General features: G+C 40.7%; 2 protein-coding genes and 1 long non-coding RNA gene across 4 annotated transcripts; all 3 read left to right on the plus strand.

Moving 5' to 3' along the window:
- Window positions 1–1,000: 1,000 nt before the first annotated feature.
- LOC140815216 (expansin-like A1) lies at window positions 1,001–2,501 on the plus strand. Of its 2 annotated transcripts, none has more exons than XM_073174336.1 (5): window positions 1,001–1,218; window positions 1,309–1,424; window positions 1,516–1,694; window positions 1,860–1,995; window positions 2,079–2,501. In XM_073174336.1, exons 1-5 carry the CDS (start codon window positions 1,101–1,103, stop codon window positions 2,322–2,324), a joined length of 795 nt encoding a protein of 264 aa, XP_073030437.1. In that variant the 5' UTR covers window positions 1,001–1,100; the 3' UTR covers window positions 2,325–2,501. The 2 variants fall into 2 exon arrangements, with proteins under 2 accessions (XP_073030437.1, XP_073030438.1); XM_073174337.1 differs by having other exon boundaries at window positions 1,002–1,218; window positions 1,315–1,424.
- A 1,858-nt stretch (window positions 2,502–4,359) lies between these two features.
- Window positions 4,360–5,647, plus strand: LOC140815157 (uncharacterized). The gene is made up of 3 exons (XR_012114275.1): window positions 4,360–4,480; window positions 4,579–4,685; window positions 5,363–5,647. It is a non-coding gene; the product is annotated as an uncharacterized lncRNA (long non-coding RNA).
- A 1,773-nt stretch (window positions 5,648–7,420) lies between these two features.
- On the plus strand, window positions 7,421–9,965 carry LOC140815393 (uncharacterized). Its single transcript, XM_073174519.1, has 4 exons — window positions 7,421–8,635; window positions 8,702–8,856; window positions 9,005–9,444; window positions 9,541–9,965. Exons 1-4 carry the CDS (start codon window positions 7,421–7,423, stop codon window positions 9,963–9,965), a joined length of 2,235 nt encoding a protein of 744 aa, XP_073030620.1.
- The last annotated feature ends 1,385 nt before the right edge of the window (window positions 9,966–11,350 follow it).

Below are 11,350 nucleotides of genomic sequence, written 5' to 3' on the forward strand. Positions count from 1 at the left end.
AAAAATTATAAACCCACCTAATCCCATGAACCAAACGCCCCCCAAATGAAATCATGCGTGTCAAGAAGATCAGATTACAACAAATCTTAGCTTAACATTTAATACTTGTTTTTAGTTAAATTTAATCCCTAAAAACAACATTCTTTCCACATCAATACAAGACTTGACACCTTTCACATACACTTCCTTTTGAAGGACCACACATAAAACCAGCTGGTAATTGATGTATATATATATATATATACACACACAAAAATTTTATTATGATGTCTACCAATCGTGTCAAATTTTATACCCATCAATGAGATGATACTTACATATTAAATATAATGAATTATATCAAAATCGATTGGGGAATGTTACCTCATTATAGACACAAAAATTGACACGATTAATAACAATATAACAAAAATATATACATGATCACTCAAGTTGTTAGACAATTGTTTGTTTGTATTTACCGACTTAGTTTTATCTACTATATATATAAACCCCAAATCATATAATGACACCACGATCCACAATTATATGAACAAATTGCATTCACATAGCAAAAGTCACTTTGATGTTGACCAAATTGGCCGTGTTCCTACACAATCACACACTCCATTGTATAATGCAAATTATGTCATATTTCATCTTCGGCAAAAACTTGTGTGAGACGATCTTACATGTCGTATTTTATTAGAAGGATCTCTTATTTGGATCATCCATGAAAAAATATTATTTTTTATGTTAAGAGTATTATTTTTTGTTGTGAATATCGATAGGATTGACACGTCTCACATATAGACTACTCTGTTCATGTTCATCTGCATCTTCATTCACGGAGAAAATGTTTATTTTTTATGTTAACTTGTCCGTTTTTAAGTTTGATTCGTTAACTTTTCAAATTTTGGTTAAGATATTATTGAAAATTTGACCTAACACGCTGTTGCCTGTCTCTTTCCTTCTCGAAAATTAATCAATTTCTGTTGTATGTATGCGTATATAATACATACTAACAGTACGTAAAATTCTATGACCTGTACTCCACTCAAGATCTTCATCATCATCATACCAATCGCATTCTCAACAGATTCAACACCCACAAATATTCAATGGATATGTTTTCCCTTTACTTGGTAATCTTCCATCTCGCCTCGTTCGCTACCGCGTGTGATCGCTGCGTCCACCAAGCTAAAGTTGCCTTCTTTTCCGATGAAAAAGCCCTTCAGTGTAAGCAATTATCAAGAATCAATTGTATTATATCGAACCCAGATGAGAGATATACATATATGTTATCTGTTTGAAAAAACATTGTGCTAGCTGCAGTTGGGGCTTGTGGGTACGGTTCCGTTGCAGTAGGATTGAACGATGGCCGGCTCGCCGCGGCGGCCCCGGCGGTGTACAATCAAGGAGTTGGCTGCGGTGCATGCTTTCAGGTAATAGAAGGAGTAAATTCTATGATTTTTGGTACATATATCTAGTTATCTTATACATGACTACGGAGTTGACTATTACAATTGCGCGCAGATGAGATGCAACAGAGGAAACATCTGCAGTAAAGGAGGGGCAGTTGTGTTGGTGAGTGACAGAAATGGCGATAATGGGACAGATTTCGTGGTGAGCACCAAAGCTTTCGCGGCTATGGCTAAAAAGGGCAAGGAGCATCATCTTTTCCAACTCGGAATCATCCCTGTACAGTACAAGAGGTATTCTGGAATCACAAAAAAAGAGAGAATTCGGTGACATACAAGCAAATCAAATTTGATTAGTTACAAATTATAAGAAGGTTTTTGCAATTTTCCCGTTAGAATTTATCCTTATAACGAGCAGATTTGTATCCTAATAAATCTGAGTTATTATTATGTGTAAAGGGTACCATGTGATTACGCACAGAACAAGAATTTAAGTATTCGGGTTCAAGAAATGAGCCAGAACCCGTATTACCTTGCCATATCTTTCTTGTACCAAGGTGGACAGACAGAAATCGTTTCAGTAGACGTAGCTAAGGTATACATACATTATATGTATCCTAGTTACAAAATCTTGTATTTGGATGACAGGTTGTAATGGCTGATTTGATAATTGTTTAGGTTGGGTCACCAAATTGGAATTTCATGAGTAGGAATAACGGGGCTGTTTGGGACACGAGACGGGTCCCTTCTGGGCCTCTGCAGTTCAGGTTTGTGGTGACTTCTGGGTACGACGGGAAATGGTATTGGGCCAAGCATGTGCTGCCTGCTGACTGGAAAGCTGGTGCCATTTATGATTCGGGTCTACAAATTAATGATACTGCCAAACAGGGTTGTTCTCCATGTGACTACTCTGCCTGGAAATGAAGATTTAAGCCTATCTGATTTTGAGCCAACGACAACAACATAAATATAGGTTTTTTTGGTCTAACAATGTTGATAACTACACTTGCTTGTAATAAAGAGATGCGCACACAGAAACATGCGTGTAAACATAAAATTCGCTTCAATGGTTGAACATTTTTATTGCAAGTCTTTTCTTTTAAGTGGCTTAGTGATATTGAGGGGAACACCAATTGTAGGTGTTTCCGGAGATCTCGATTTAGGTGGGAGGATTTTATTTGGATAAAGAATATCAAATTCGAACCAGATGGCATTGATCTCGATCAGTTTGTTTGAAAATCCGGTAGTTTGAAACTGTTGAAAATCCAAATCCATCGATCCAAGTACACCCTTGTGGGGACCCGGACGTTAATCATCTTCTTAATCGTTATTGGGACTAATTTAATCAATTATAATAAACATGGTCTAATTTTTTTTTTTTAAATGCGGAAGGTAATGGAATCAAACTCCTATACATATCAGTATAAAAGTATAAATCTGATACAATATAAAATCATACACATCTCAGGTTCAACAACTAACTATCAAGTGTTTAAACCCTATCTCTAGTCCAAGTCCATAGTCTCCACTCTACTCGATCTTTCTTCACCTCTGTGACCCTGAACATGTCCCACCTGTTGCCATGCACACATACAGACAAGACAACAGCCGGATAACTCCGGTAAGATATAAATATCCCAGTATAAACAATGTATACATGCAATCATATAAACCATATATAAAAGCATAAACAAACATCAAAACATGTATCTAATCTGACTACATGAATCAATGACTCGTGATCTGATCTTATCTTATCTCTAATCTAGGTATCCCGATCTAATTTAGACTTTGGTATGCTGTATCGAATGTTTACAATAGACGTCGATCTACATCTAAGCTCATCGATACACCGTAAGTCTAGAGTCTTCGTGGTTCTGATAAAGACTCGGCGGTTCTGCCCTAGCTAGGCTGATCTGCCCTAGACTCAAACTCTGACTCTGCTCTAAGTCAATAGATTAACATATCAATCTGATAATCTGCAAATATCAATGCAATAAAATAAAGTATGTGATTTAGGGAAACTCAAGTCAAACCTAACTCGAGTTGTGCAATCCCGAATCAACATTTATTTATACCTTTCGTTCTGTCGCTCTGATACAATTGAAGTCTTGATTCAAATTATGTCATTGTTCAATCTGGCAATGACAATATCAATATATTGTATCAATATTCTAATCACATCAAAACATCTCTGTTTTATCAAATTCCGACAGTATCACAGTATAATCCTGCGATACTGGTGATACCAAACCAGTATCTACTTATTCCAATAATTTACAATCAACCACCGTACAAATCTGACATCACATCTCAGTCAATTTAACTCCGAAATTCATAACAATTCCATAATCAGTCTGTTTCTTAATCTGACTTCGATTCTACGCTGTCTATGTGAAGACCGTGCAAATGGAAGGCACCAATCTTGGAAGAAATTCTTGCAACCGTTACCTTACAATTTAAGGAAATCAAAAATCACTCCATTGCAAGCATGAGTCTCGGACGTGAACTTGGACCAAGAAAAGGCCACATTCAACTTCAAAGTGTAACCAACCTTTGACTAAGCAATCAGCAAAAATCTTGTGGAGTGATTTGAGACTTACCTTGTAGCTGAGCATTCAAACCGTTATATAATAAGTACCGAAGGTAGTAACCCACCTCATCAGTCTGCAATTCCTCCCCCTTAGCTGCAAGGATTCGAAAATATAGCTGCTGGGAAAAAACAGATTTCTTGATCCAATTTCCGGCCAAATTCTAAGCTTTGTGGTAGTATTTCGGAGTCCAGTTGCTGTCGTGATTAATAACCCAGCCTTAGCCTAGTTCCTGCACATTATTTCGAGACCAGTTGCTGCTCGACGTTGGTCCAGGAATAGCCGAGGAGCTTGATCAAACAAGCTATCCAAAAACCCGAGAATTTCCGCAACGGTTCGAAGCAAAGTTGCTGCCCTTTTTCCAGACCACTATCCTGTCCATTTCCGAAGGTGATAGCAGCCGAATTCAGCCAAGATCGAAGCATTGCAGCAGCCTAATTTGAAGCTTTTCCGCAACCTTGTTCGAAATCTTTTCGGTCCAGTTACTAGGTAAATTTCTATCCATTTTTCTAAGCTATGCCGTAGCCTCTTTCGGTCTAGAAATTCCATCAACATTTCAAGTAAACGGTTGTCTCATGCTATCACAGCTTGAACCAAAAATTTAGATCCTAAGTTCCAGCAGCCGTAGAGCCAATTCCAGTAGTTGTTGGAGGTGTATTGGTCCAAGCCTAACAATTCAATCTCAACGATAACAGTAAGTGGGTTTTCTCCTTTGTTTCCTTTTGTTTTATATTATTAAATAAAAATTGCACACTTATATTTATTTAAGTGTCACTTGATATTTATACCCTTTTAACTAAATATGGTTCACTTATTTGATTATTTTAAAGTGGACTTTTGAATATATTAATTATTATAGAAAGGATTTGGCTCACCTATTTTCTCTTTAAGTGAGCATAATATATTTCGAAATAAATTAAATAGGACTTTGAAAATTCGATCGGCATAATTTATTCGTTTTCATTTGGTATAAAATCTCCCTAAATTATTCGTTGTTCGATATCCGCTATAATATTTGAAAGCATGTCGAATTATTTGAAATGCACTGTAATGATTTGATTTAGAAATGGTAAAGGAAATTCCGAACTTTGATATACTTTGTTTAGGCCCTGATGCGGTGGGTTATAATAACCGTTCATTTGGCCTCGCCCCTTAGAGGAGTAACATATAGGGGACTGATCAGTAAAACTATGGAAAATGAAATGATTTTTAGTGCTATATTCGTATTTTTGTTATTATTTGATTCAACATGCTTAATATTGAAAATTCGATAATTTATTCGTATGTATATCCTCGATATTTGTTATGCTCGATCGGCCCCCATTTACTGAGTATTTCCCCAAAATACTCACCCCTTACATTCCCACCCAGATAAGAACGAGGAACAAATCGAGGGTGAAGAGCAAGATTACTTTTGGGGATGGTAATGAAGAAAACTCCATTTGAGACCAGTCGAATTTATTCTGTCTTTAATTTTATCATCATGTATTCCGCTTCCGCATTTTATTTCTATCGCATTGTAAAGACGATTATTGGTTATGAAAAAGACTGGTTATTTTGATTTACTACGAGGCTTGTTGTTTTGCAATTATGTGATTGTGAGACAACGCCGGTGTCGACTAACCCCGGTCTCGGGGCGTGACATTTAAGTGGTATCAGAGCACACCGGGTTCATAATCCGGATGGGAGACTGCCATAGGAAATTTGACGAAGTCAAATTTTGGCAAAAAGCTTAACCATTTTCTAACCAACTTTGTCATCAATATCCTTATGTTTCATTCTTTAGAACCCTTGGAAAATATTCCTCGTTTTGTATAATGTTCCTTGACCACTTTTCCGATACTTGTTAAACCTTTCCTCTCGTTATTTCAGGAAATGGCTCGCATACGTTTAACTGCCTGTAAGAGTGTAGCTTCGATTACTCATAGGGAGACATTTCAGCTAGACAGTCCCCGACCTCGCACGCGCGCTCAGTCTCTTATGCGTTTGGATGATTTGACTCTAGCACGCCACGATAGGACGGCTAGGAGGCTAAGAGCTAGCAACCTGGAGAGGAGGAAGCAAGTGGAGGATCTGACTACCAAGCTATTGGCAGTAGAAAAGAGGATCGATCAGGTATATGAGATGTTTCAACTCGTTAATGAAGATAACGGCGAACTGCGAGAGTCACTACAACTGACGAGGGGCCAAACCAAACGAGCTATGGATGAATTGGACCGACGTACCGTAGAATTGGCTGAAGCTCATCACGCACGGGTAAGAGATAAGGAGAGAGTGGAAGAGTCGTGGAAGGTGGTCATGCAATTGTCAGAAAATAACCAAAGGCTATCAAGGGATATAGACGAAAGGAAGGCAAGGGAGAAGGCACTCATCCAGAAGGATCAAGCAAACTGCGCGCGTGCAAAGAATGAGTTGGACGACGCGATAGGGAAGATTCTGACTCATAGGGAACAGATTGCTGAATTAGAATCGGAGAATCAAGGCCTGCAGATGCAGCTGGCAGAGTTTTTAGACCCGGATGTGCCGGAGGAGGATTCCGAGGAGGAAGAAGCCCCACCTGACGTAGCCGTGGGGAATGGAGAGATATCAGATTAGAATATTTTAGTGAACCATTTTTAGTTTATTTCCGTTGTTGCCATTTTTTTCCATTCCAATAAATTCCCATTCAGTTGTTTATGTTTAATTGAGAAATCAATAAAAGTTGTTAGTTCTATTACTTGTTGGCGTCAATTTATTTTCGCGCAAATTATTCAATGCATTCTATCAATTTGTGCAACAAATATCTTAGAAACTTGTACGCTTGTAGGAAATGGCCGGAAGACCTCCACGAGCCAATCGCAACCCACGGTACGCCAACAACCACAATGACAATAATGGGAATCCGAATCCTGACGGAAATCCACCGCCACCACCTCCCAGAATGGGCCTGAGCCAAGCGGATTTGATGGCTATAGCCACCATAGTGGCAACAACTATCCAGGGCTTGGGAAACCCCAATGGTAACGGTAATCAGCAGCCTCAACCACCACCGGCACAGAATGGAATCAAGTACCATTATGAGTCCCTTCGTAAGAACCGTTGCCCAGTGTTCAAGGGAGACGCCGACCCTGAAAGTAGCCAGAACTGGTTGAAAAGTGTGGAAACCCAGCTGCGATTATTAGAGATACCCGAGGCACTCAAAGTAGAGGTAATAACACCATTCCTGGAAGATAAGGCGAGCAAGTGGTGGGAAACAGTCTCACGTACCCTGACAGCCGCGGAGCAATCACTTGGCGACAATTCAGAGATGTCTTTCTCAAACAATATTTCCCAGCAGAAGTCAGACTACAGAAATTGAGCGAGTTTGAGAACTTCTCGCAAACTCCAGGCATGTCAGTGGTAGAGTAAACCTCCCGATTCAATGACCTTGGAACTTATGCCCCGAAAATCATGGCAGATGGAGTTCTGAAAATGCACAGATACAAAAAGGGATTGAGCAGCCGTATTCAGTCATCCTTAGCAGTGTATCAACCTACGAGCTTTGCTGATTTAATGGGAGCAGCAATAAGAGCTGAGACCGACATCAAGCGTCGGGAGGACGAGAACAAGAATAAACGGCCTCTTACTGGACATCCATCTCAAGGGAAGCCACCATTCAAGAGACCGAATCAGTCCAGTGGACCCTTCAAAGGTGCTTCGTCCCACCCAACTTACCAAGAACCAAAGATGTGCCCCAAATGTAATAACCGTCAATCTGGAGAATGCCACCGACAGACGGGAGCATGTTTCAATTGTGGGAAATTAGGGCATCGAATTACTAATTGCCCCGAGCCATTGAAGAGAAGTACAAAGCCTAATGCTGATGCTAACCCCAACAAGCCAAGGGAGAATAAGCCCAACGCTCGTGTGTTTGCAATAACCCAAGAAGAAGCAGATGATGCAAACGATGTCGTGGCAGGTACCATTTTTGTCAATGAAATGCCAGCTTATGTGTTGTTTGACAGTGGTGCTACTCATTCATTCATATCTAAAAGATTCACTAAGAAACTAGGGCTTACACCTGAATTACTAGTCGAACCATTTAGAGTAGCAACTCCTACTAGTAAGACAATCGAAACACATAGAGTACACCGACAGTGTAAGATCTGTATCCATGAGCACCTATTCCAAGCAGAATTGATACAACTGAAAATGGTGGAATTCGACATCATCTTAGGAATGGATTGGTTAGCAAGAAAAAATGCGATGGTAGATTGCAAGGGAAAGAGTGTTAGGCTCCGAACCCCGAGCCAAAAAGAGGTCGTGTATCATGGCAAATCCAAGGAACGGAAGTCACTTCTTTCCGCATCCCAAGCATGGAAAGCCGTGAAATCCGGAGCAGATATCTATCTAGCAATGATTAACGTAGTGAATGAGGAGATTGAACTTAAACCAGGGGATATCCCTATCGTACAAGAATTCCCAGACGTCTTTCCGGAAGAACTACCAGGGACAATCCCGGATCGTGAAATTGAGTTCGAAATCAACTTAGTGCCCGAAGCGGCACCCATCTCCAAGGCACCGTACAGAATGGCACCAGCTGAACTTAAGGAGCTAAAGGAGCAACTTCAAGAATTGCTAGACAAAAAGCAGATTCGACCAAGTGCGTCTCCGTGGGGAGCTCCAGTACTTTTTGTCAAGAAGAAATATGGGAGCATGAGACTGTGCATTGACTATAGGGAATTGAATAAGATCACTATCAAGAACAAGTACCCTCTTCCGAGAATAGATGACCTGTTTGATCAGCTTAAGGGAGCCACAGTATTTTCCAAGTTGGATTTGAGAACGGGCTACCACCAATTGAAGGTCAGGGCTGAAGACATCCCAAAGACGGCCTTTCGGACAAGGTATGGACACTACGAATTCACAGTGATGCCTTTTGGTCCTGACAAACGCACCAGCAGCCTTTATGGACCTAATGAACAGAGTATTCAAGCCGTTCCTGGATCGGTTCATAGCGGTATTCATTGATGACATCCTTGTCTACTCTCCTAGCAAAGAAGATCACGAAGAGCATCTCCGCCTCACCCTACAAACCTTAAGGGAGAAAGAACTCTATGCCAAGTTCAAGAAATGCGAATTCTGGCTAAACAGTGTGTCCTTTTTAGGGCATGTGATATCGGAAGCAGGAGTATCAGTAGATCCAAAGAAAGTGGAGTCAATTCTAGATTGGCCGAAACCGAGAAACGCCACAGACATTAGAAGTTTTCTTGGATTGGCGGGATATTACAGGAAATTCGTTGAAGGATTCTCTTCCATAGCCGTACCATTAACAAGGCTTACTCAAAAGAATTCTAAATTCATTTGGGATGACAACTGCGAGAAAAGTTTTCAGACATTGAAAGAAAAGCTCGCGTCTACACCAGTGTTAGTCTTGCCCACTGAAGATAAGGATTTCACCATCTACAGTGACGCATCGAAGGAAGGGTTGGGATGTGTACTCATGCAAGAAGGAAGAGTGATTGCCTATGCATCAAGGCAGTTGAAGCCGCATGAACGAAATTATCCCACTCACGACCTCGAACTGGCAGGCAGTTGTCTTTGCTTTAAAGATATGGAGACATTATCTCTATGGCTCCAAGTGCGAAATCTTCACGGACCACCAGAGCCTCAAATACTTGTTCACCCAAAAGAATTAAATATGAGACAAAGGCGATGGATTGAGCTGTTGAAGGATTATGACTTGACTATAAGCTACCATCCAGGCAAGGCAAACAAAGTAGCTGATGCTTTGAGTCGGAGGAATATGAGTAAGGTTACCTTAGCTGCACTCTCCGCTCAACCATGTCTGCGAGAAATCGTCAAGTTGAACCAGGATCGAGACCCAGTTCTAGTAAAACTTAAGGAACAAGCTAAGGAAGCAAAGTCTCAAGATACTCAGATCGACGACAAAGGAGTCCTTTGGATAAAAGACGATTGTGCGTACCAGACATCGATAACCTTCGACAAGAAGTAATGTCAGAAGCACATAAGTCGAAATTTTCAGTCCATCCTGGCAGTACCAAGATGTACAGAGACCTAAAGAAGAATTTCTGGTGGAGTGGAATGAAAAAGGATGTTGCGATATTTGTTTCCAAGTGTCTTGTGTGCCAACAAGTCAAAGCAGAGCACCAAAGACCTGGAGGACTTCTTCAACCTCTAGAGATTCCAGAATGGAAATGGGAACATATCTCCATGGACTTTGTGGTCGGGTTACCAAAGTCTAGACAAAGCCATGATGGCATCTGGGTAATCGTAGACAGACTCACAAAATCTGCGCATTTCTTACCAGTCCGCATGAACTATAATTTGGACAAGCTAGCCACGTTGTACATGAATAATATCGTACGATTACATGGAGTTCCAGTCAGCATCTTGTCAGACAGAGACCCGAGGTTTGTATCTCGTTTTTGGAAGAGTTTTCAACAAGCCATGGGAACTAAGGTCACCCTCAGTACGGCCTACCACCCTCAGACCGATGGTCAAACAGAGAGGACGATTCAAACTTTAGAAGACATGCTGAGAGCATGTGCTCTAGACTTTAGCGGTAATTGGAGTGAACATTTGCCTTTGATTGAGTTTGCTTACAATAACAGTTTTCATAGCAGCATCGGAATGGCGCCGTATGAAGCTCTGTATGGGCGAAAATGTCGGTCACCACTATATTGGGATGAAGTAGGAGAAAAGGCCATCACTGGACCCGAATTGATCCAAGAAACAGTGGATAAAATCGCTATAATCAAGGAGAGACTCAAAGTTGCCCAAGATCGACAGAAAAGTTGGGCTGATTTAAAAAGGAGACCAGTGGAGTTTATAGTGGGAGATAAAGCGTACGTGAAAGTATCACCAATGAAGGGCGTGGTTCGATTCAACAAACCCGGGAAATTGAACCCTAGATATGTTGGACCTTTTGAAATTCTGGAGAAAGTGGGAACTCTTGCTTATAGACTGGCACTCCCACCGAGTATGTCTAGAATCCATAATGTCTTCCATGTGTCACAACTAAGAAGATATGTTTTGGATCCAAGCCACATCCTTGAAGCTGAACCACTCTTAGTCGAGGGAGACTTGAATGAAGGACTGACTTATAAGGAAGTCCCGATCAGAATCGTGGATACAAAGGACCAAGTACTAAGGAGACGAACAATTCCCTACGTCAAGGTACAATGGTCTAATCATACCGAAAGAGAAGCCACTTGGGAACTCGAAGAGAAAATAAAAGATCTATATCCCTACCTGTTTGAAGGACAAGTTAATCCAAGTTTCGAGGACGAAACTTAAAATAAAGAGGGGAGAATGTGAAGACCGTGCAAATGGAAGGCACCAATCTTGGAAGAAATTCTTGCAACCGTTACCTTACAA

The sequence above is a fragment of the Primulina eburnea genome, chromosome 15 (genome assembly GCF_022965805.1).
Source record: "Primulina eburnea isolate SZY01 chromosome 15, ASM2296580v1, whole genome shotgun sequence".
NCBI classification, from domain to species: Eukaryota; Viridiplantae; Streptophyta; class Magnoliopsida; order Lamiales; family Gesneriaceae; genus Primulina; species Primulina eburnea.

Coding starts and splice junctions, on each gene's coding strand:
- LOC140815216 (XM_073174336.1), top strand. CDS start 1,101: ATGGATATGTTTTCCCTTTACTTGGTAATCTTCCATCTCGCCTCGTTC. Junction 1,425..1,515: donor GCTGCGGTGCATGCTTTCAG/GTAATAGAAGGA, acceptor AATTGCGCGCAG/ATGAGATGCAACAGAGGAAA. Junction 1,996..2,078: donor TTTCAGTAGACGTAGCTAAG/GTATACATACAT, acceptor ATAATTGTTTAG/GTTGGGTCACCAAATTGGAA.
- LOC140815393 (XM_073174519.1), top strand. CDS start 7,421: ATGGCAGATGGAGTTCTGAAAATGCACAGATACAAAAAGGGATTGAGC. Junction 8,857..9,004: donor AAGACGGCCTTTCGGACAAG/GTATGGACACTA, acceptor CTACTCTCCTAG/CAAAGAAGATCACGAAGAGC. Junction 9,445..9,540: donor ATCGAAGGAAGGGTTGGGAT/GTGTACTCATGC, acceptor TCGAACTGGCAG/GCAGTTGTCTTTGCTTTAAA.